The 26,160-nt window shown below is 45.2% G+C and overlaps 1 protein-coding gene and 1 pseudogene across 6 annotated transcripts in view; one reads left to right on the top strand and one right to left on the bottom strand.

The window, feature by feature from the left end:
* LOC146188447 (uncharacterized) overlaps nucleotides 1–26,160 on the top strand; it is a 148,464-nt gene that overhangs the window by 4,190 nt on the left and 118,114 nt on the right. For 3 of the 6 annotated variants that reach the window (XR_014707535.1, XM_084603775.1, XM_084603777.1), the window contains exons 2-3: nucleotides 16,696–16,900; nucleotides 19,092–19,232. Coding sequence is in view for 5 of the 6 variants with exons in the window: in XM_084603775.1 (XP_084459901.1) it covers nucleotides 16,805–16,900; nucleotides 19,092–19,232 (237 nt within the window). In the remaining variant the exon portion in view is untranslated. Of the gene's footprint in view, nucleotides 1–16,695; nucleotides 16,901–19,091; nucleotides 19,233–26,160 lie in introns of those variants that run through there. The other 3 variants (XM_084603776.1, XM_084603779.1, XM_084603778.1) reach the window with 3 other exon arrangements.
* On the bottom strand, nucleotides 3,107–13,221 carry LOC146188448 (DNA primase large subunit-like; annotated as a pseudogene).

Genomic DNA, 26,160 nt, shown 5'->3' with positions numbered 1-26,160 from the left:
TGCATGTGAGGGCGTGTGATTAGTGACAAGCAGTGAAAAGCCGCATCGAAAACAGCAACACCACAGTCGGTATTTAAAGAAAATGGGTTGAACTGTCTGCCTCTTTCTAGAATATAGTTAACAAATTGTCTAGAAAAACCATAAGAAAATTTTATATTCTCAGCATACCTATATTCAATAAGTAGGCAGTAAGCTGCTGTAGAGACTGAGCTTTACGATTTGCAAATGATACATGAGAAGGGTCTTTATTTATCTAACGGTAAATATTCCAATGTCAGCCATATCAATTTCTAGAGCGTAAATTTAAAAAAAAAATGTCTCCCCAGTTAAACGCGGTCAGCAAAGTAGCACAGCAGCCTTAAACCATTTTCTCCTAAACCTCATGAAGGATTAAAGGACATTTTGTATCGCTGCAGTAAACATTTTACGTATGTCATGCAATAGGGCAGTAGACCAGGGATAACGGAAGCTGTTCATTATCGACAACATGCATAATAGGTAACGTATATTTCACTGTTATAAAAAAGCAATACGTCTTCTGCCTTCAATGCAAGCATAGTATCAAATAAACAACGTTTTGTGAAACATGAACAATTTCTGCAATATATGTAGCCGCTACCTTCGTCGCAAACACTGTTGTTTTCCTTGTCGAACGTACAGAGCAAATGAAGATTCGACCTCAGGCACCAAGTGAAATATGATATTGTTACGTCGCATAGCGGCATGTTGTCCCCGTGTAAGTGAACAACATGTCCCAGTATCGCAAAGTTTTCTTCTTGAAGAAAGACGTGCTGCTGCCTGCTATGACGGCAACCTTTGTGCCTACAAAGTCATCGAAAAATTTTGCGCGCAAGCAGCCAATAGTAGTCGCGCTAGATGTCACGAACGATACAGAAATTATTCTGCTTCCAAGTTACATCATGGAGCCAGTGTATGGCCCCGAATACCTCTAGAGTGTGAACTTGTTCCAGGAGCATGTTCATCTTCCTTCTGGTATATTACTCAAAACTTTGGAACCATGTGATCCACAATTTTCACATTATTTCTAATCGCAAAGGAGCCAGGAAATGTAAATCTCAATAGTGTGATAACGTTTTTGCGAGAAGTTGGTACATTATTGAAATTGGAATTTGAATTTTCTGCTGAACTTGAGTGCATGGTCAGCAGTATAATGCCATATAGTCAACTAGCCTTTACCGACCCTTTTCAGTTCCTTCGAGCCAGCAAGAAAAAAATATGCCAGCCACTGTTTCTGCCACAGCGGCGATCTTGTCGACGCCTCTGCTAGGGAAGAGCATCCTCTTCTACACAGGCGTGACATTCACAGCATCATTACCTGCCAGGTTTTAGTGTATGGATTTAAAGTCAGTGATAGTATCAGCGATCAGTGCGTTAAAAATAGTGCGCATCTGCAAAGACCCTATTTTGGCATGATAATCATTTTCGCGCGTGGCGGTTACCCATTTGAATGCTGATTATGCCGCGCATACATCATAATATGACTGGTACTGCTGCTTGCCGTTACACATAACCCTAATCTGATCTTTGCAGTCCTGTCATATTCGAAATGATTGAAGATGCTCTAGAGGTGCCGCTTTTCATAATCTAAATAGAGAACCAGTAGTAGCGACTGCGTGCTCGCTCCATCTTTTTCTCTTCTATTCACTTCAGGAACCCTCTGTCCCGTGTAGTGGGCTGAAGCCAAGATATGAACCAAAGCGATGTTCCCTTCGTGTTTGGGCTTTGAAATCGGCGTTTCTATCGTGTTGGATGCCTGAAATTTCTTGCGAACACGTAGAGAATTGCACTAATTGCGATCGAGAGTGATTTTATTGCGTGGCATTAATTAGCTAATTTGTTGCAACTTCATAATGTGTCCACAGAGGCTGTGAAGCTTCTGCTGAATATCATAGCCACAAGTGCTATATTGCCGCGGAGGAACGAAGACGAGTAGTGGCAGAACAGCGGTGTGCGTGGTGAAAGAAGTGGAAAAGCTATGCTGCTTCATTTCTTAAGACTATAGTCAATTTTGATGCACCAACCCCTTTTTAGACATTGTCCAAGGTGTGTGATACCCAATAATTCTTTCAATAACAAGACGATAATTATTATGGCTTGTAGCTGTTCTCTGTCAAGAAATCCATGATCACAAATCACAGAAACCGTAAAAATAAAGTCTATTATAGAGTCAGTACATGAAGCTGGCTAAAACATGCCAGGAAAATTTATGATATCAAGCCGACACCACAAATCCAATAAATCGCTGCAATACAAAAGTATGAATTCATTCAGGGAACTACGAGTTCACAGCTTGAGAACAGGTTTCTAAGCAAAACAGATCACAAAATATTTCTGAAGAGACGTCTACTCTTCTGCAACAAGTAATTGCTACGCTCCGCACATGGGTTCAGAGCCTCTTTTTAGCTTTTATGCACATCCACCAAGCTTTTTCCTACATTTGAGATGATTATTTTTGTCAGTGCGGTGCATTCAAGGACTGAGAAACATAGCAGCTCGACATAATAGGTAACATTTTGCAGGCCTGCATATCAATAAATTAGATTTTGCACCATGATGTAAGAATTCCAGAAAAGGTACAAAGCTATCTCGGTTCATACACCTGTTAAAGAGGACAGTTCTAGTGTATCGCACATTAACATCAGTGATTCAAGCAAGCGCCTATACCTACCAGCTATGTTCGCTTGTTTTTATTTTCTGACATGACGCATGCATTTATAGATCGTTTATAAAACAAGAACAATGCCCTGTTGAGTTAGAATTAGTTAGAGGACTAAATACCTTCCTCCCCATTGTTTTTTGTAGTGGCCAATACATGTGCAATGACTAATAACGCGACAATAAGTGAGTAACTGCAAGAAACACCTTCTGTTGCCTGCTGGAGCCTATGACAGGAAATAATTCACCGTAGCACCGACAGCTCTGCATAATATGTTGGGCTATTTTAACGATTACCGTTCAAGCTAAACAGCAAATCTGACATGAGAAATTTCATAGCGCAGTGCACACTTCCTCTATGTTTGCCCCGTAACTTCCCTAATGTGAATGTATATTTGTGGCGGTTTCTGGATTTTGACTAAAGCCTCCCTCAAGGTATCTCAGCATCGAGAATCATCTCCGATCCAAGGTATTCTCCTTCCCGTAAAATATGCAGCTTGCATGCGGCCAGAAGCCGCTCGCTCTCACAGAGCTCGGAATTGTCTTCTATGTCTTCCGCCTGGTGTGCACCAGGAAGTTCTTTGAATGCGCCTGCTGTGAATGGACAGAGCTGGCTGTCCTGGGCATGAGCTCACCGGTGTGCAGTGTATTCTATGCGGCTGCACCTCCTGGCCGTGAATGTACTGCACGCTGTACGTCAGGCGTGACGTGTTCGCCTGCCACGTGTAACTGCAGATGGCCTTGCCCGGTGGCTCAACGCGCAAGCGACACCAGAAATCGATGGCTTCCCAGAGGCTGAGGACAATCAATCTCTGGAATAGTGAAAAGATGAGCCACTCATTGTGAGGCAGTCTCTTGTCCTTCTTGAGAGTGAAGTATAAAGTGGACATGCAGGGTGGAAAGTAAGCCGCCTTGTCTGTCCCCTTCACTGGCCTTGAGTGTGCCGCTTGCAGCCAGGGATCGTTGGAGGGCATAGAAAGCATTCTTTAAGAATGTGCGTAGTTCATCCATTCTATCATCTTGATGAAGTAACCGGAATTTACTTGATCGTTCGAAGTGTGCAGCGCTCTGCTCACACACATCATGCCAGCCAGAATAATCAGGAGATTGACCTCTCTGATGAGCGCATCTCCTGCTCGAAGAATGCCACGGCAACTGCTCGCCATAGCCCGAGCACTCTCAAAGGGAACGTTGACTTTAAACTCCTTGGACTCAGCAATCTGATACCAACTCTCTAAGACTGCAGTCAGCACCTTCGCACACCTACGCATGACTTCCTGAAACTGCTGCATTATCCTGCACAGCAGCAATTGCTTGGAGTCCGAGAGAGCATGCTCCGGGACTTCTCTACGTTCCTTCCAGTTCAATGCTTCAAAGTGACAGAGGAAAAGCATTGACCCTGCTTGCAGCACCATGTTGAAAGGAGATCCAAAAGGACACATCAGTGACCTGAGAAAAAATGCGACACTCTGTTTAGTGGGAAGCCTTTGATAAGGCATTCATGGCATGTTTCATCCTGTTCAAGCACATCACATACAACGTGAACGTTGCCCTCGCCCCTGGAAATCTCTCATGTTTCGCACGCGGCTATCTCCGTCACCTCGTCGCCAGTCTTCGTCACCTAGTCCGAAAAACTAACCAGGGCGACCGACGGAGGGAAGGTCGCTGGAACTTTGCTCTGTTCCTATATTGCTCCTCCTGTCTCAAAGCTTAAGAGCAAAGTTTATGCGGTCGTAATGGAGTATCTACTGTATCTCTGTGTTGATACTGATGCAATGTTTCTGTGGTTAGTATGAGATTTAAATGCTTGCTGGAAAGCAAGAAATGTTCAAGTATGATAAAATCTTAACATTTTGTTACATGATTGGCAAGCAGCTGCTGCCTTTTGGAGTGTGTGATAGGGAAGTTAAATTTGGTGGAGCCGTTTACACAGTAGAATTCGCTATTATTCCTAGCTCTACCAATGACGTTATCTTAGAAATATACTTTTTGAAGATTTGCGTAGTGACGGTCAACTTCAAGTATGATAAAAAAAGGGCCACATAATGGGCTGTTGCCGCGCAAGGCGGGCTTATTGTTGTCCGATGGCGGAACGAATCACTGCCACATCGGCGCAACTATTTGGGCCGTGACCCCTTTTCCCAAGCATTTCACCCAAGAAGAGCCGAGCACCAGGCCGGGGGAAAGCTTGTACCCATTTAAAAACCGGTGGGTAACCGGCGGCACCAGGGATCGAACCCGGTACCTCCCGAATGCGAGGCGGATGAAAATTTAAAAAGGGCCACATAATGGGCTGTCGCCGCGCAAGGCGGACTTATTGTTGTCCGATGGCGGAACGAATCACTGCCACATCGGCGCAACTATTTGGGCCGTGACCCCTTTTCCCAAGCATTTCACCCCAGAAGAGCCGAGCACCAGGCCGGGGGACAGCTTGTACCCATTTTATAACCGGTGGGTACCCGGCGGCACCAGGGATCGAACCCGGTACCTCCCGAATGCGAGGCGGATGCTCTATCACAAGGCCACCGCTTGAACCGCAGCCGTGGCCTAGTGGTTAGAGCGCCCGTCTCGGCTGCGGGAGGTGGTTAGTTCGAAACCCACCGCCGGACACCCACCGGTAAAAATGGGTACAAGCGTCCCCCGGCCTGGCGCTCGGCTTTTCCAGGGGTGTGCGTTTGGGAGAAGCTCCGTAAACCCCGCTGCGCGCCCCTCCTCCGCAGTGGACCCAAACCCAGTTTCGAACCTCGCAGCCTGCAAAGGTGGTTCTGTTTGTCTTTCAAAGGTACTTCCTTTGACCCTCACCTGAAGTGCTCCCCTAGAGCCTCAGCTGCAGCAGTCCTAAAAAAAACAAAAAAAAAGGGCCACATAATGGGCTGTTGCCGCGCAAGGCGGACTTATTGTTGTCCGATGGCGGAACGAATCACTGCCACATCGGCGCAACTATTTGGGCCGTGACCCCTTTTCCCAAGCATTTCACCCCAGAAGAGCCGAGCACCAGGAGGTGGCCAGTTCGAAACCCACCGCCGGACACCCACCGGTAAAATGGGTACAAGCGTCCCCCGGCCCGGCGCCCGGCTCTCTCAGGGGTGTGCGTTTGGAAGAGGCTCTGCTAACCCTGCTGTGCTCCTTAGAGGGCTTAAAGTTTCGAACAACTAATGACCTGCAAAGGTCTGGTTCTCACAGGTCGGGTAGGGCAGCAGTCGCAAGGGGCTCCAGGACAAAAAAAAGGGCCACATAATGGGCTGTTGCCGCGCAAGGCGGACTTATTGTTGTCCGATGGCGGAACGAATCACTGCCACATCGGCGCAACTATTTCGGCCGTGACCCCTTTTCCCAAGCATTTCACCCCAGAAAAGCCGAGCACCAGGCCGGGGGATAGCTTGTACCCATTTTATAACCGGTGGGTACCCGGCGGCACCAGGGATCGAACCCGGTACCTCCCGAATGCGAGGCGGATGCTCTACCACAAGGCCACCGCTTCGGTCATCGACTTCAAGGTCGATGTTCAAGTATGATAAAATCTTAACATTTTGTTACATGATTGGCAAGCAGCTGCTGCCTTTTGGAGTGTGTGATAGGGAAGTTAAATTTGGTGGAGCCGTTTACACAGTAGAATTCGCTATTATTCCTAGCTCTACCAATGACGTTATCTTAGAAATATACTTTTTGAAGATTTGCGTAGTGACGGTCGACTGCGCAAGTGGCGAGATTTTTTTTTTGACCTTATGAGTGTGCCCAGCCTCATGGAAAGTATACGTGAAGCCAGAACCGTGGTTTGTGTATCTCAGTATACCATAGCGTAATCGCCGCCTGCAGTGTCTGTTTCGGCGTTCGCTGCCCTTGGCAAAAGTGAAATGTTTGAAGCGCCAGTGGAACCACTGCATTCCGCCTGCTTAAAGTGCCACGTTACAGCGCCGCACGGCACGGTTAACGGCACCATGTGGTTATGGACAGTTATTTCTTTATCTCAACGGGACGTTTTACAAGTGGCTTAAAACTTGCTTTATATGAACCCGATGCGCCTTCAGATGTGGGGCAGTGACGGCTGCCCTGGTTGAACCCGTTCCAGCGTAAAGCGCTGGACGCACAATTCTGGACATGATCAACACAACGCTGAACACCCCTCAACGCTACTGAATTCTATACACTCTGCTACAATATTCAGCTATCGTCGACTTCTCCCAGCCCCGTGGACCACCTTCTATTTCCATGTCTGGTACGCACCAGACTACCGATACCAGCTTATCTCGCCCGCGTAGTCGAAACCCTTATCGTGTGTCGCCTTCCGAGCCGAAAGTATCCACTAACAAGTCATGGAATTGCTTGAGAAGAAGGCCAATCAGTAATCGCCAAGTGCGTGGGCAGCTCTCGTAATTCTTGTCCTTAGGAAAGATGGCACATGGCGAGTTTGCCTGGACTACCGCCGGCTGAATGGCATCATCCAGAACAATGTACATCCTTTTCCTCGTATTGACGATGCTATAGACAGCCTCTTTCGGGCTTATATTTCCTTCGTCGACCTGCGGCCCGGTTACCGGCAAATCTCGGTGCATCAGACGGACGTTTGTAACGCCGGGTGGACTTTTTGAATTTATTATGATTCCGTTTCGGCTTTGCATGCGCCTGCGAGGTTTGAGAGATTTATGAACGCGGTAGCGCGAGGCATGGAATGGAAATATATCTATGCTATCTCATCTCCAGGCTGATCTGAGCTCGGAGCTGTTTACAAAAATCGCACATTATTCGAGCTTTCACGTGCATTAAAACAAGTTTATCCATCAGTAAATAATTTAAACAGATCAATAGAAATCTTAGTGCTTACAATGAATACAATCCTTTGATCATGAGCTTGTCAGGCACACAAAACAGGTAAAACAGGTTTGAAAAGACAATAATTCGTGTCAGAGTTGACCAAAACCGGCCCTTTGATCATATTTACTGCGTCTTAGGAAAACATTTATTTTCTCAAAGGCGTCGTTCTGTACTTTGAACACATTCGACTCGTTATCACAAGGTATAAGCACGGATAAAGCTCCGCCACTTCACGACGCGGCTGCCATTTGGCGCTGCAGGTAGTGCGCCTGTGTCCTGCGCAAGCGCGCCGTTTCGCTGGAGCTGATCACGGAGCCCATATTTGAACCTTTGCCATATAAGCGCGGTGGTTCCCTTATGGCGTTGAAACCTATTTACAGCTTAAACTGCAGTGCGGTGGCCGTCTACCCAGAGAAAATGCGTATCAAGTAATCATCGCATAAAAACTGCAATCACCCCGTGCTAAAACAAGTCGAACGAAAATGGGACAAGCGTTTCACTACAGTTGGTTTAACAAGCAGAAATTCTGCCAATATCTATTTTTTTTGCTGGCGGAAACTTGTTTGATATTAGTGGGCCTCAAAAACCTGTGCCGACAGTAAGACACTAAATGTTGTCGAGTGTTTCTAAATTTTATACCTTTTTGTGTGTGCATTTTCGGCTAGCGGAAAGCCATATCTGAACCAATAAATAGGCGTAGTTCTCCGTGAGTGCTGTTTAGAGTGCTCTGCACGATCCGGCTCTGGGGACGGCACAGAGGGGCTGCCGATAGCAGGTGTAAAGAAATGTTCACGATATCTGCACCAGGAGATGCAAGACTCAGAATAATGCTACGTACATTTGTAAAGAGTTCAAATCGTGCCTCATAAGAGGTAAGCCACCCCAACTCGAACGATTTCTTATCAGCGACTAGTACACCTCAGTAAGCAACTACTTCTTGCACTAGCGTCAGCTAGAGTTGAACGTGGGGGAAGCTGAAAATGATATACAAAAATATTTTGCACTCCACCAAGAACCGTGGAAGACGATGGAGAAGTCTTGCCCGTAACTTATATTTTCTGTTGAATTCTACCTAATAAATGAAACAGGATGCAAAGGAAAACAAAAACGTATTCCACATTCCATATACCTGTTCCTAGGTTATGCTGAGGCAACTTTTAAAGCTACAACTACAAATTTAAAGCCGATAAATAATGAAGTATACTTACAAAAACAAAATTGGTATTTAGTAACGGCGACAGAAGTAATCAGCATAAGTATTAGTGCTGTGTCACGAACCTCCGTCTTTACGGTCAAAAGAGGCGCGAGATCCCTTTCATGGTTACCCGTTGTCCCTCTATGAGGTTTGAGAACACATTTTAAAGTTACGCCGGTAAACCTATGAAGTACTTGTGTCGGTGTGCGATTGAGGTTTAAGTTCAAATAGGTCACGTTCTTTTACAAACGATTAAAATATATGTAGATAGTAGTCCGAATTACTCTGCTAATAATATAGTACAATGAAGAAATAAAACCCCAGTACAAAATATTGATAAAATACTAGCTAAAAGAGTAGAGGAACAAAATCTCGACAATGAACAAAACGCTGCTATAAAAATAACAAAGCTAAGTATTCTAGATATAATAAGTATGGGCGAAAGGCACATAAAAAACATAGCGTAAATAATTACTAAGCCAGGTCAAGGTTAAAAAAAGCGAACATTATGTTCTAATAAACAGCCGTCAGTGGCGAAATAGAATTCCCACGGTTTTCTTGTTACTTGAGGCGTTGAACGCTAGGTTTCTCAGCAGTGGTGACCGTACAGGTGAAGAAAACGATGCGTTGATCGCGGACCCAGTGAAATACAATACGCTTTCCCGGAGCGGCCGCGAGAGAGACCCGGAAGACTGAATCTTCCCAGAACGCACTGCTGTATGCGTTTTTATGCTCTCGGCTGTCTACGCAGTGCCCGCGCCAAGGACGCGCGGTCGCTGCTCTATCAGCTTGTCGAATCCTGCTGAGAGGACCAGTGATGTCACGTGAGTTTCGCTCTATACCTGAGGTAGAAGGTCCCACAACTTCCGCTGTATATGTGAGGAAGCTTGTGACACTGCCTCCCACTGAAGATTATTGCCTCAGAATATTCTAGACATCCGCAAGCGCCTAGAACGACGTTATTATGCCCCCGAGAGGGATGCGGTAGATGTCGTCCTTTCGATGCACTGAAGATCTCTTGTCACTCACTACAGTTCATGACGCGCACCATATACGCACTGATCAGAACCCGCACAGCACCACAACACTCTAGTCTGTTAGTCATGTCTCGAACACATGTCAGAAGTCACAGATAAATCAAGCGAGCACAAATAGACAGGCACATCATGTACGATTCTCAATACACAATCAAGAAAATGCAGCTAGGTAGTAGTGCAAGCTGAACAACTATTCCATCCGGCTCAGGTAATTTGCTCCCACGTTCTCGCTGCATTTAATATACTCGACACATAAGTTATATTCTTGAAGCTAAATACTCCAGCGAAGAGCGCGGCTGTTCACAGATTTTGTTTCTTTTATGAACTTCAAAGGCTGGTAGTCCGTTTGAGCGAGAAACCTTGTCCCGTGAAGGAAAACTTGAAATTTATTGATTTCCCAAACGAGTGCTAAAGCCTCTTTTCCAGTGGTTGAATAGGCTACCACTCGAGCAAAGAACTTCCGGCTTGCATAGGCGACTGCGTGCAGGATTTCGTCATGCGATTTATGCAGAACGACCCCAACACCTCTATCAGAAGCATCCGTTCGCAGGACTAATCCGTGTCAAATTCTAGAAGTTTCAGAATCGGTGCCTCTTCAGTTTTTCCCTAAAGTTTTTCAAAAGCCCGTTCTTGCTCAAGGCCCCAGCTCACGACTGAAGGTTGACCCTTCCGTGTTAGAGCCGAGAGAAGACAGGTCAGGTCTGCATAGTTCAGAATGAAATCCCTGTAGTGACCCGTGAGTCCCAAGAAGGATCGGACTTGCTTCTTTGTTGTCGGCCGTGAAGCTTCTTGTATCTTTGTGGTCTTAGTGAGGGGCGACAACTCTCCTGATGCATTTTGGTGGACCAGGAATGCGACGGTTTCCGTTTTGATCTTGCATTTGAGCGGATTGATGGTGAGAGCAGTCGTTTCGATTCGAGCAAAGATCTCGTACAATATTTGGCAATGCTGTTCCCATGTCGCACTGGCACTGCGTAGAACGTCGAAGTAGTACGCCGCGTCGGGAATATAGGCCGAGATGTTACGCAGCAGCTTCGTAAAAACGCCTTGCGCCGTCCTAATACCGAACGGCATACATCGGAATTGAAAGCGCCCCGTGCCAACCGTGAAAGCAGTCATCGCCTTTGAATCGGGTAACAACGGCACCTGCCAATATTCCTTGGATAAGTCCAGCTTGGAAAAGAAGTTTTTGCGGCCTACCGAGGCGATAAGGTCGTCCGCACGTTTTAAGGGCTCGGCATCGTCTGCGATGAATTCGTTTAATTATTTATTTATTATCAACAACTGAAATGCCCCAGGAATGGGGTAATAAACGAAGGATCGGCTGTTATTTCATTTGAAGATAGATTCGATGGCTGCCTTGATTGAGATGGATTGTAGTGGTGCACGAAGTTGACTGACAGATTGTTCCAGTCCCGAGCTGTTTTCACGAAGAATGAGCGAAGATTAGCTGTTGTCTGCGCTGGGAGAGGGTAGACAACTTTGGAATGGCTGGTGCGGTTTCAGAAGCGATGAGCTGGTAGTATCACTGAAACATGAAGTGGTGTGTGATAAAATTAATGAAAAAGGCAAAGCCTAAAAATGCAACGTCTGACATTGAGATTAGTAAGGTGAGCCTGAGATTTAAGAGCAGTTACACTGGAGTGACAAGAATAGTCTGAAAAAATACATCTTGCGGCGCGACCTTGAACTGATTTGAGGATGGTAAAAAGGTTAGTTTGATGAGGGTCCCACATTGAGCAAGCGTATTCTAGCTTAGATCGAACGAACGTGAGGTAAGTTAGTGGTTTATTCGAGGCAGGGGCGAGCTTCCGAAATCAATGCATAGCCGATGCGTCCAGTCCGGCTTGCGTACGGCGATGACACGGGAGTTGTAGGGCGTCTACGATGGCTCAATGATGTCTAATCGGAGCAAGTCGTGCACTTCTGATGCAATTGCCTGTCTCAAAGCGTACTGTAGCGGATATTGTTTAATATTTATTGGCCTGTCGCTCTTTTATCCTAAGTTGGCACTCGATAAGCGTGGTGTTTCCCCGAAGGTCAGAAAATATACCGTCGTACTGTTGCAGAAGTTTCTTGGCCTCATTTTGCTCTACGTTGGTCAGTCTCTCGGAAATATGTACATCCCCGATAGAATGCGCCTGGTAGGGCTTAGGAAGTTCTATCTCTCTAACGTCTGTGTCTTCGTCTGCCGATATTACTGCACCGACAGCTGCTACGATGGTGTCTTCTTTCCTTTGCTGGTATGTCTTAAGCATGTCGATGTGGTATATTTTTGTGCCATGGCCCAAATCCAATTCATAGTCAACATGGCTCCTGCGGCTGATGACCGAACAAAAAACCGTCCATTGCATGAGCAGCTTATTGTGCTCTGTGGAAAGAAGAATAAGAACCTTCTCTCCCGGTGTGATTGAGCGTTTGCGGCTCTTGATGTTTTAGTAGCGGTTGTAACGCTCTCCAGCGCGCTCCAGCTATTCGTGGGCAAGTTTACAGGTATTCTCCAGTCTGCCCCGTAGATCAAGTACATACTTGTACGTAGTTCGCAACTCATCAGGGATGATTGCATTTGTCCAACTCTCTAAGTACAACCAGAGGTCCACGCACATTTCGCCGATATAAGAGTTTGAATCGGGAAAAGCCGAGGCTGTCTTGGGGTACTTCCCTGCATACTAACAGGAGTGGAGCCAGGAAGCGATCCCATTTGGTTGGCGTCTCCTGACACATGCGCTTAAGCATTTGTTTAATCGTGCCGTTAAACCGTTCGACTAGGACGTTTGCTATCGGGTAGTAGGGGGAGGTATGCAGCTGTTTTACCGACAACAGACGGCTAATCTATTTCATTGCTTCGTACGTAAAATTAGTTCCCCTGTCACTGAGGACCTCTCTGGGCACTCCTACACGGGAAAACATTTCGACAAGTGCTTCAGCTACCCTTTCTGTCTCGATGCTAGCAAGTGCGACTGCATCAAGGTACCGAGTGGCATAGTCCACCATGGTCTGCATGTACCGATTGCCTTCAGCGGACTTCGGGTTGAGTGGGCCAACGATGTCGATCGCCACCCTCTGAAACGGAGTCGCAATGACGGGCACTCGGACCAAAGGCGCTCGTGTGGTGTGACCCTTCGGAGTATTGCGTTGACATAGATCGCAAGAGGCAACGAACCACCTAGCATCAGCTCGCATTGCGGGCCAGGAGAATTCTGTCTGAAGCTTCAGTAGGGTTTTCTTCGCGCCTTGGTGGCCTCCCATCAATCCATCATGTGCCAGCTTGAGAATAGCTTATCTTTACGTTTGTGGCACAACAACTTGAGTGTACTCCCTGCCGGACTCGGCGACGTATTTCCTTTGTAGGACGCCGTTAGCAATGAGAGACTGGTGGCAACCCTTGCCCTTGTTCGCTTGCGGCGGGCCCACGGGATCGAAGCACGAGCGTAGGGTCACGTCATACTCTTGTTCTTGAACCGACTCTGCGGCATGCACTAGGGAGGCCTTGCAGGACATTACGTTTTTTCAATCCTTGCACGCATGCGCTCTAGTCTATACCGGGCAACGTTCAGCGGCATTCGAAATGAGTGCGGTGCTCTCGGTGTCAGGCGCTAACTCTCCAACTTTTACTTCAGTGGACTTCGTAGTCTCGCTTTCTGTTGCTTTTTGCCAGTTTGGATCGGGGTCGTCTGCTGGCCTAGCACCTTCCACATTTCCCAGCACCAAATCAAACAAGGAAATCTCTATGCACGTAACGAGAAGTCGTCCTTTTAAAGTACAGGGTGTCGACATCGACCCAAGCTTCTGGGAGCATTAGGACTGAGTGGCCAAGGAAGTAAACTGGATACTTCGTATCGGTGATATATTCCTTCCGTATTACGTCCTTTCTCACCACCACCGTGTTGCAGCTTGTCTCTCAGGACTCGGACTGTATGGCCAACAATCATGCCGGCTACGACAGGTAAGCATTCATGACTGGGCATTCTTTACTGGTGAAACCAGCGTTGATAACGGGGATCTTCCCTCCGTCCTTAAGTTCGTCCTTAAGGCGGTCCCGATCCGCATCAGGTGGCGGCACGGCAATTTTCGGGCCGGTGTCTCTTGCGTGAACAAATAAAACATTCTTTTCATCGCGGCTCTTCTCGTCCTATGATTGAAGCAGTGTTTCTTTTCTCTCGGTAGTCATGAAGATGGCGTTTTCTGCCTCGTCTTTCGGGTTGCTTCGCTTTCCGAAGTTTGACCAGTCAAAGGCCTCCACCTACCTTTCTGCCCTTACTACTGTTTCCGCGAAGTATGTGTTCTTTTAAAAATATTTGTAGCTGAGTGGCGCAGTTAGAAAAAGATTGTTCTTTGTAAAATCAGGTCAAAGAGATCTGCGTACTCTTTCTTTGTGTCCGACAGCTCCATCCATCTGTCTAGGAAGTTCTCTAGACGCGTAGCGAATTGTGAACACGTTTCCGCGTTCCGGGGACTACCAGACCTGAATTTTTCTCTGAACCCTTTCTCTGTCATACGGAAGCGAATCATTAGTGCCTGCCGGAGCTTGTTGTAGTCCAAGCACTCGGACGCAGACATGCGACTAAAAACGCTGAGCACTCCGCCGCTTAAACACAGACTAAGGGCTGTAGCCCACTGGTCGCGCGGCCAACTCTGACTCTCAGCGACACGCTCGAAACGCATGAGGTAAGCGTCAAAGTCGTCCCTGCCCTCATTAAAAACCGGCATTAGTTTGTGCGGGCTTATACCTTCTGGCCGAGCAGCTTGGCCCCGTTTCTGACCTTGTCTTTCCGGTGCTATTAGCGTCAGTTGCCGGAATTTGCGGTAAGTCTCGTCGGAACATCAGTAACTCATTTTCTTTCTCCAACTCCGCTATCCATAGTTGGGCTTCCTGTGACTCTAGTTCCTTTTCTTTCTTCATCTCCGCCATCCGGAGTGGGGCCTTCTTCGACTCTGGTTCTGCTCCTCTTGTCGCCGCGCACGTTCTTCATTGCGTTCTTGCCTGCGACGAGCTCACTCCTGATCTACCCATTTGAGCCGCTCTTGATCCTCAAAGCCAAAAGTTCGGCCATACTCAAGAAGTCACTCTAACTCTGCATCGGCCATGTTCGGTGGTGCTTGTTATGCAGTGCTAGGACACAACACTAAATAAAACATTTGCGCTACTACTCTCTCTATCACCGACACTTGGTTGACCAGTCCTGTTCGCGGACGCCCATTATGTCACAAACCCCCGCTTTACGGTCAAAAGAGGCGTTTACGGTTACCCATCGTCCCTGAGAACACATTTAACAGATTAAATTGAGAACATATTTGAGAACACATTTAAAAGTTAGGCCGGTCAACCCGTGAAGTACGTCAGTCGGTGTGTGATTGAGGAATCAGTTCAAATAGGTCACTTTCATTTACAAACAATTGAAATATTTATAGATAGAAGTCCGAATTACACTGCGTAATAATAGAGTACAATTAAAAAATAAAATGCCACGAAAGATATAGATAAAATACTAGTTAAACGACAAGAGGAAAAAACAATGAAAAAAAAATACGCTGCTATAAACAGAAGGCTATAAACGACGTATTCTAGATATAATAAGTACGGGCAAACTTCACATAGAAAACACCGCGTAAAATATTACTAAGTCAGGTAAAGGTTAACAAAAGCGAAAATAATGTTCGAATAAACAATAGTCTTTGGAGAGATGCAATTTTTGCGCCTTTCTTATTAGTTGAGGCGTCGAAGGCTGGGTTGCTCGGTAGCGGCGGGCATACAGGTGAAGAGAACGATGCGTAGATCGCGGACCCGAAGAAACGCAATACGCTTTCCCGGAACGCCCGCGAGAGAGGCCAGGAAGACTGACTCTTCCCAGAGCGCACTGGAACGGGAGTGCTGCAGCATGCGTTTTTATGCTCTCGGCTGTCTACGCAGTGCCGACGTCCAGGACGCGTGGTCGCTGCCCCATTGGCTTGTCGAATCCTGCTCAGAGGAGCAGCGAGGTCCCGTGAGTTTCGTTCTATATCTGAGGTAGAAGGTCCCGCAACTTCCGTTGTATAGGCGAGGCAGCTTGTAACATGCTGAAAAAAAAAACTAGATTTGTTTTATATCAAAATAGAACCTCCATGTTTTGGGCGCAGGGAGGAACAATAATGCTATGTCTTAGCTTCCTTTCTTTTTACGATGATAATTTATGCGCTGATCAGCACTCCCGAAGTATTCGCTTCTGCGTTTCCGGAAACCGTGAATAATGGTTCTAAAAGTGTGTATGCATCTGAAAATGTATCGTTCAACACGATTTGTGCTTGCGCAGGTCACTGTTCATTATGAATTCTGTAAGTTAACCGTTAATACTATACTGCATAAAGAGATACATGCTTGAAATTTTGAATTACTGAATGAACTAAAAAACAAAAAGCCTCAACGTCTCCTGCCCTGCGCTATCCTAGGTACGAACTATGAACCTGCCTTCTAAAGCGCACAAACTGATAACGGCAAAGAAGAAACTGAACTTGTAATATACCACACTTACTTGAGAGTAATAAGCGCTCACCTAAAATATATATAAAATGGTATTCTACAGCATTCCCTCACTGAATTCATTTTGTTATTTAAAGAGGCAATTGTTTTTCTGTTACTGTAAGCGGCTTTACACTTTGTTATTCATTTGTCTATATGTAAAATTCGCATTTGTTTTCCAGAAACTTTACGCTTGCTCTACCTCATTTAAGGATATAATTATTGGAAGTTTGACATTTAGTTGGAAAATCTCACAGGAATAAAACGTTAGCAGCGTAGTCGTCACCAGATGTTTAGTTATTTTCTTTTTATCTGACAATGCCCCAAATACGAAAAATTTAGATTTTTCGGATTTTGAAGATGCTTGGGTATTAAGTAGCGTTTGTTCCTGCTTCTAATTTGTACTTGTAATTACTCCTAGATACAAAGTAAAATAAGGACCACGGTATTAATTATTTGTTGTTCGCACCACTTTGCAGCGTCAAGAGATATTCAGTGAAGCCTAAAAATAATCATCCGCTATTTGCACATCTAGTATTCTATCCATAACTTGGTCACTTGTAGGTCAGCAAGGAGACACTGGGAAATATGTCCGCTTGGAAAGCGATAAAGTGGCACTTGGTTCTTATTATCTTCAGTGCATCTTGCTTCTTTGCTGCAGAAGAAACCGAGACTGCAGAAGAGGTAAATTCAGCTTCTAAACTATGAATCTCGTTTCATGTGGAACATTTCGTGTATCGTGATATGTAGTGCGTAGTGTTTTGTAACCACAAGGCAAAAAGGAACTTAGTTGTTTATATTTAGAATGAAATTACCTAAAGCGAACGAACACGTACATAATATAATCACCTCGTGTCTAACCAACCGTGCTCGGAATTCATACTAAACACTTTTGCTGAAAGGCATTTACTTCAGGGAGTATTTAGTCGTAGTACATTCAGTCAATGCCGAGTAGGCTAACAATTGCATGCTCCATGTACTGAAGAGTGAGTACTGTGGCCCAGCTATATTCACACTTCCTTATCTCATTTTGAAAAGTCTTCCTACTTTATTTCGCTCGCCATGTCTACTGTGACATCGTCAGAAGCATTTGCACGCAAACTGCAATTCAGGCAGACGGAAAGCACAATTAAACATTCATTTATCTCATTTCATTATTCGCAGCTTCCCATTACTTACGTATATATGCGATATAAAAAGATGTCAAATGAAAGCGTTACTTTAAACATGAAGGTAGAAATTACGCGAATAAAACAAACATTGGACGACAATTCACATTGCATATTTAGTTTAATAAGACATATTTGGTTAGTGCAGCATTTAAAGGCCTTTTTACAACCCACTTTGATGGCAGTAGCAATCAAATGACCAAACAGGCAGAATTATTAACCTGTTATTCAAAAATGTTGCGAGATCATCGCAGATTCTGCACTGGTGAAATGCGTGATTCTGAGTGTCGCTGTGTTACCAACGAGACGTGCCAGCGGGATTCCACGAGTGACAGATACTGCGTGTGTGCTTTCCTCTAAACCAATTATAAAACCCTGATAATTTTTGATAAGTTCAAAGAAACGCCTAATGGCGTTCCACTTATCTCAGTTGAACGTCCCTTGTCGTTCCTTTCAAAGCATCAGAGTTCACCGGCATTCTATATAATGTTTATAGGAAAGGAAAGATGCAGTATTAGTCCGTCCCGGAATCTTGCTTACACACAGTCCACAGAGACACGAGGAGAGGGAGGGCTGTGAGGGAGGGAGCTACATGAAATAATACGCACCAATCAAAACTGAAAATAATCCGTAGGTTCAACATGTTCGAAAACCAAAACAACAAAACAAAAAAAAGTGGAAAAAATGAAGTAAGTTAGGCAAAGCAAATGTGAAGTTGTACATACCGGATAATCAATAAAACACCAAAGAAGCGTTCTTCCGATGATGTGATAGTGTGAATTAGAAACGCGGGCTTTTGTGCTTCTGCGAAAGCAGCATTTTTATCTACCATATAGGCGGTAGCCACAAAGAAGAACAAATAAAGGGGACCCCATCACTGCGTTAATTAGCATGCTGAAAACCCGGTACTTGCTTCCGCATTTCGCGCAAAACTATGCCAAATGCATGACAAGAAATGACTTTTCTCCAATTCGCTGTACATTGTTTTTATTTATTTAGAATCTTACACAAGTTGTAATCACACGTTATTAGGTTCCTTCAGCGCCTCTATAAACTAACTAAGGTTTCTTTCCAAATAAAAATCGTCACCATCTTCGGTGTACAATCGGACCTCAATTAACAGCAGTGCTTCTGGTCAATTTCTATAGGTTTTAAAAAATGCAGATTTTGGTTTCGCATTTTTTTCAAAGCTGGTCAAACTGAATACTCTGGTTGAAACCCATATACGCTTTTCAAAAATCTTGGCAGTTTTTCATCCACTTAAATTCGGTCAATACATGTGTGTGAAGGAGACAGTATATCTTTAAAGCTCAAAGGCACATATTTATAGTGTTTTTTGATAATGCTATGTGATATCTGCACATCGTTAAACATTGTAGTTGGAAAAAAACAATGCCATTCGAATTTTTTTTTATGGCAGTACTCAGTTTTTATAGGTTTTAAAATATACATATTTAGGCTTCACCTTTTCTTCAAAGCTGGTCAAACTGAATGCTTTGGTTGAAACCCATATAAGCTTTTCAAAAATCTTGGCAGTTCTTCATCCACTTAAATTCGGTGAATACATGTGAAGGAGACAGAATATTTTTAAAGCTCAAGGGTACATATTTATAGTGTTTTTTGATAATGACATGTGATTTCTGCACATTGTTTAAAGTTGTGGTTGGAAAAAAACAATGCCATTCTAAATTTTGTTTTTATGGCAGTTCTTAAGAAAAAAGAGGCTGTTTTTTCTCGTCGCCTTTACCAAAGATGCAATACCGGCAGTAAGATGCATAAGGACTACTACTATACCTCAACCAAATGGACTTACTACTGCCAATATGGAATATATGGAACAAGAAATTGTAAGTATAAAACCGAAAAATCAAGACTATATATTTTCTGCCATAATTATGTATGTCGCACGCAATCGGCTTATTTTGAGTTAAAATCACTGCAGTAACTTGGGATGTGGGATAAAAGCCGATAAAAAGTGATCTTGAGGGTTATTAGGCATAAGCTCAGGATTTCATAGCATGAGAAGGAAGCGATAGTTCTTTCCGTGCGCGCATCCTCTTCACAACCCTGCTGACATGCGTGAGCATTGCTAGATGCTCCACCTCAAATGCTTATTTTGTGCCTCCTCCGTCTACCTGTACTTATTAGAATGCCGTCGTAGTCTATTATATTAGCTAAAGAGTACATTCCACATATATGATATTGCCTTTATTCAAGCCCCAAAGCCGCACGTCCGTGGACCACCATTAGCTTTGCAAGGTTCAATGCTCATTTCAGTGTTGCATATAGACCGTTTTACCGAGAGCAAGCAGGAGAGGAGGAAAATACTCCCTAATCAGATTCCTTGCGCCGGCCCATTGTTGCCAGTACCGAGCGGGCTGTGCATTCGCACGCTTCATGCATAGCATAGCAGCCTTACACCTCGGTATATTGTCGTTTGAGAAACTTCTTCATCATCATCATCATCATCATCATCATCATCATCAGCCTGACTATGCCCACTGCAGGGCGAAGGCCTCTCCCTTATTTCTCCAATTAGCCCTGTTTTGTGCTAGCTGCATCCACTTGACCTCTGCGAACTTCTTAACCTCATCCGCCCACCTAACTTTCTGCCTCCCTCTGCTACGCTTTCCTTCCCTTGGAATCCAGTTTGTTACCCTAAGCGACCATCTGTTATCCTCTCTTCGCACTACATATCCTGCCAATGCCCATTTCTTCTTCATTTCCACTAGAATGTCAGTAACTTGAGTTATTTCTCTGACCCACTCTGCACGCTTCCTGTCTCTTATTGTTACCCCTACCATTTTTCGTTCCATAGCCCTCTGGGTTGTCCTCAGCTTACGTAGAACCCTCTTGGTTAGCCTTTACGTTTCAGCCCCATAGGTGAGTACAGGTAAGATGAAACTGTTATATACTTTCCTCTTTAGCGATACCGGTAAGCTGCTAGTCATAATCTGCGAATGCTTGCCAAATGCGCTCCATCCCAATCTTATTCTTCTTGTTATTTCCTTTTCATGGTCCGGATCTGCGGTTACTACCTGTCCTAAGTAGACATATTCGCCTACTACTTCCAGTATTTCGCTACCTAATGTAAACTGCTGTTCCTTCCCGAGGCTGTTGAACATTACCTTAGTCTTCTGCATATTGATTTTCAAGCCTACCTTTCTACTTTTTCTCTCTAGGTCATCAATCATTATTTGCAGTTCATCCCCCGAGTTGCTTAGCAAGGCAATGTCATCAGCAAATCGCAGATTACTAAGGTATTCTCCATCTACCCTTATCCCTAACTGCTCCTATTCCAAGTCTCTGAAAACTTCCTCTAAGCAAGGTGTGAATAGTACTGGAGAGATCGTGTCTCCTTGCCTAACACCTTTCTTTATGGGAATTTTGTTACTTTCTTTATGCAGTTTTGAGAAGCTTAAATACTTTTATTAGCGCCCCTTTTTAGTGGTAAGGTCATCAGGACAGCAATGCGTGATCGTGGATTGCACAAACAATCAAAGAAATCGCAAGATGATTGCCGAGAGCGTATGCGGGAAGCATGCACAGACAGTCCGAGTTCGGCTGTGATATATTTCTGCTTCACCGCTTTCCAGTCTATCCTGATTCAATTCGCTTATGAACGTTTTATGTAAGCCAGATAGACGAGCTCACGAATATGATGCCCATTTCGCTTCCTTCGCCGTAGTAACCACGCGCGCCGAGCAGGCCGTGCCTCCTGCAAGCCCTCCGCGTCAACGATATATGGTGGATCTGCCCCCCCTCTAGTGAAAAAACCGTATGAGTCACAATAACCTCATACAGATTTCTCATACTAAACTCGTACTAAACTCTTACACATATCATATCATCTCGTACAAATATCATTCAACTTATGAAAACTATATGAGATTGTATGAGGTTTATATGAGTTTAGTACGAGTTCAGTATGATAAATCTGTATGAGGTTATTGTGACTAATACAGTTTTTTTGCTAGGCCCGCCTACGAAAGAAGAGCGTGCTAAAATCTGTTCTTCACTTAAACAATAAGCCGACAGCAAAAAAAAAAAAATATTTCTTGCGGATTTCTGACCCATACCGTGTTATTCATAATTGCAACAAAAATACGTTACGCAACACAGTGCCGCTGATGCGGCGCGCGGCTCTCGTCTGCACGCTGGCTCCGCTGCTAATGCGTCAGCGAAATTTACATCTTTCCTTTACTGATACAATGGGATCGGCAGTAATGCAGTTCCATGAGAGACCATTTACTCTAGCACTGAGCAATTACAAAACGCCGTCGGATGTGCCTTCGATGCGAAACAATTTAGGCCTAGCAATGACTAGGCAATAGCGCTCGACGAGAGTGCAGTAATCCGCCGCGCCAGCGGGCGGCGCCACTTTCCTAAGCGCTGCTGTATGTGCTGCGAATTTGTAGTCTTCGTTCATGATGCAGCTTAGAGCGCACGTTTTTCGACGTTTTTCTCAACAATACGTCGTGCAAACGATGCTGCTACGACGTACGGGACGTGGGTATACGATGTTGCGCCGCGGGACGAACACCAAGGCTGCATAAAAACGTCGACAGATGGTATCTTAGACACTACTTCTTTTACGTGCTGGTCTTGATCCGTGGTTTAACTTGAAAGTATACACTGTTGAAGCAGGACAGCTCGATCGTATACCGAAAGTGGTAGCATTTCACGTTAAATCAATGCAGCGATAAGTGAAAAGCATCTTTCGTAATAACTGCAGTAGCTGCCCGTACGGTTCATTCTCTGTGTTTTTGTGCGTACAGTTACTATTGGGGGGGGGGGGGGGCGATTGTAAAATATAATTGAAAATACATGTATCATGAAAGATCCAACAGATATACTCTCACTGCGGAAGTGGAGCGCAATCCTGCGCATTCAACCCTGCCGATAGTGCCGTTTCAACAGCTGCCAACATGAAAACGGATGTTATACGATTTGCTGGCGCGCTCAAACAAAGCACAAATAGCCCCTAGGTGCCTGATGGCTTTCACGAGCACCGCGAAACAGCAATTTTACACTGCGGCACCGCAGCATCAACACGTACAGCACAGACCAAGATGGCGTCAAGAGAAGCCACGGCAGACTATCCCAGTTTGGCTCATACGGGCGCCGCCATCAAACTAAGATGGCTGCGCCCAGGCATTGAAACTAAAAAGGTCTATATAAGGTGTAACACATGTTCCAGCTTCTCCAAACTCTTCCACGTGTTGTACTCGCGTCATGGCACACAGACTCAGTCCAAACAGCTTGCTAGTGCGACCATGCGTAGTCGTGATCGGGATTGTTCTTTTTATGTGCAGACAACGAAAAAGCCATATTGTCTTTGAAACAAGACCGTTACCTTGTTACGCGTGTATATAGCCGTCATATCTAAGAACTACACAGTTTGAAACATGCATTTCCGTATAACAGTATATCCACAAATCATAATGAAAGCGACAGCATATTATGCCCGGCTCTAAACAAAATTTGGTGTTAGCGGTCGCTAACTCGCTGCGACGTTGATGTCTGTTTTGGGAAATACCGCAGTCCTAACTGTGACCAATCGTAATTGAGAGGTGTGTGACTAGTCAGGTACACTCTAAACACAAATAAGCTATAATGAGTAAAATGATATAGCTTGCCCTCTAACGCACTCCCTTGTAGGGACACTGCATTCTCTTCAAGCCCTCAGGTAGAGTGTGGGAAGCCGTATAACAACACCGGCCCTCTCGACCACGCCGCCAGGGTCCTTCTTCTTTTTGCTCGCGCAGCAGAATCGGCGGAGAAGCACGAGGACTTTCAGCTCAAGATAACGTGGGAAGCTTCCATTCCCCTCTCAGGTCTATAGAGGCGACGGCGCGTGCTGGGTGTGGTGGTGGCAATTAGTGAGTAAGTGTGTTTGTGAGTGCGCAATAGTGCGGATCAGACGAGCGGAGCTGCTGACGCGTCCATAGCTCAACGGTCTGAGGTTACCCCTTTTATGAACTCTGCATCTCGCACGATCGCGCGAGACCGAGGAAGACCGACGGAGAACCTCTACAATAGACTGTCTACCCTTTGCTCCTCGGTCTGCCCGTCACTGCTGCTAACAGTCAAGAAACTGATGAGGCGCTCAAGGAATTGCTCAGTGCTGATTTTTGTGCGCCATTCTGGAAGTCCCTGGTGGTTTCAAAAGTACCTCGACTGTCGGTGTCTGAATGAGGTCAAGGAAAATATGTATACTACTTCCCAATAGTAGATGACATCGTCATAAGCCTCGGCGGCGCGAAGTTCTCGATACTTGACGCAAGCAAGGGGTACCATGCACCCATACGAAGAGTACAAAACGACGTTGTCATCTCACAGAGGCCTTTTCCAATTCACGAGAATGCCGTTTGATTTGTCCAGAGCTCTCAGCATATTCCAGAGGTTGATGGACCGTGTACTTGGTGGCGCCAGATGACATAGCGTTCTCGCCTACCTGCTCAATGTGATCGTCTATTACAAAACGTTTGAGGAAAACCTCGCGCACCTCAAGGACGCCCTGGGAAAGCTCAGGTTAGCTGGCCTCACACTAAATCCCGCAAGAACGCAGATATGCCAGGCTGAGTTGAGCTTACTTGGATATCGATTTGAACGGGGACAGGTGTCTCCTGATCTAGATAAACCTAGGATAAATGCTGTGAAACAAATATAAATGCTGTTCGCTGATATCTCGGTATGGTCGGATACTACGGCCAGTTCATTCCTGTGTGCTACTTCAAGCCCCCTTGAGATGATTGCTAACAATATTGCCGTTGGGAATCGGGAGAGGAGCTGGAAAGGAGCTTTCGCCGGCTCTCGCACGCCATCGCTGGGACAGCACCTCTGAAGCTGCCTGACCTCAACAAGCCATTCGTTATCCATACCGATGCCTTTGATATCGGAGTGGGTGCCGTACTCTTCCAGATGGATGGGGATCAGCTGAGACCTGTGTCGTTTGCGAGCCATGCACTCTCGCCGACTGAAAGTAATTACGCAGCGACGGAAAATGAATTCTTTACTATTATCTACGCACTGCGACGGTTCGAAATGTACGTAGAGAGAACAAGGTTCACGGTCGATACCGACCCCAGGACCTTAAACTGGCTGAAACGCCGGCGCGAGCCAACCGAACGGTTTGCGCGGGAGGTCCTGGCACTGGAACGCTTCCAGTTCGAAGGGCGCTACCGCAGAGGGGCTGCCAGTGCGGTCGCGTAAGCGCTGTTATGGGCACCGGTCACTGATACCACCCACCCAGAAGGCGAATCCGAGGAAGAAACGGAAGGGCAGCTGACTCCCCCTCTGCGGAGGGAGCGCGCCGCGGAAAGTGCCCCATCGGCGGAACGCCGGAAGCACATGCTGGTTTTGAGAGCAGAGGTGCTCCTCCAAATTGCATTAAGCAGAAAAGAGGTTCTCAGGACTCAGCATGAAGACCAGCACTGTCTGAGTTAATCAAATACCTTTGTGAAGAGGATGCCCCGACAGCTGAAACCAAATTGCGCTATGAAGTCCCTGGTTCTGTGATTGGCGATAACTCTAGTGTGTTAGTATTGCTACTAGAGATGAAAGGGATCGGAAAAAAAAGCGAAAAATTTTGCAAAAAACTTTTTTTCTCCTTTTTTCCCGAGGCATGAAAAACCGAAAAACATTATAAGGTATTATTCCGCTAAAGAAACATGGAATTGTGTGCTAATTGATAGATGGCTGCTTCTATGTAGGAAAGAGCCCTGAAAGAGTTACAGAAAGATATAATTGATTAATTGATTTCATTTTTGTTCAAAAAATTTGGCTTACTTCAGAACGATCATGACCAAGTCTTAGTCTATTACAACAATTTCAAATGCCGAAATGCTGCATTTTTTTGTTTTTCCCTCCTTCTCTGAATGTCGGAATGCGAGCCTATGAAATGTAGTCTTGATTTACTTATTTGTATTTCCAATAAAGTACAAAGAAAATCTAGTCAGGTTGTAGTCTCATTGGTGAGAAGGTTCCGTTTGGGTGCCGATGCCAATTCACCAGCGGAGGCGCCTGCCTATCAGCCAATCGACCACCAATGAAGTAGCTGGCAGTTGCCATGTCTCGTTGCACTGTTGATAGTACGTCCCGTTACTGTGATGTGCCGTCCCAGTATTCACTGATACGCTTATAAGCTTCATACGTCATCAACTAAATGGTGCTAACGATGCGTCTCGGTCGGGCGAAATAGCATATAAAGCGTTTTTTGGAGCTCAATTAAGATATATGTAAATGGTTTGTTGTGCCCAGATTTTGGCTGTGGGGGACCTCACATACAGAGAAACCCCCATATATGCTTAAAAATGCCCAAAACTTTGTGTCCCAACCCATTAAAAACAACATGATAAAATTTGAATGCATACAGATTGAACTGGAAGAAGAAATGTCTTAAACTCAACATCAACAGATTAGAACAATCTAAGAAGCGAGCACAAATACATCGCCAGTACTACACCGCCTTAGTATGTCAACGACCAAATTAAAAATAGAACTGGCAGTTAACGTGCGTATAGTGTATTCACTATAACAAACTGAGAACCCATCCAAAACAATTTATTTTTTTGCCAGATGGCTTACGGTACTAACGCTAAACGCGGATTTATAAAGGGAAAAAGGAGCCGCTGATATTAAAGGACTAGAGTACAGCTTAATATGCAGAAATGTCGAATACTTATTTACACATGGCTCGTTTGGCGATAAATGTGGCAATCTTTAAACTGCATGCTAACATTTGCACGAGAAAAATAAAAACACGAGTAAATG

This window comes from Amblyomma maculatum, chromosome 5 (genome assembly GCF_055883805.1).
Source record: "Amblyomma maculatum isolate TAMU_Amacu chromosome 5, ASM5588380v1, whole genome shotgun sequence".
NCBI classification, from domain to species: Eukaryota; Metazoa; Arthropoda; class Arachnida; order Ixodida; family Ixodidae; genus Amblyomma; species Amblyomma maculatum.
This window is presented reverse-complemented; position numbering and strand designations above follow the sequence as displayed.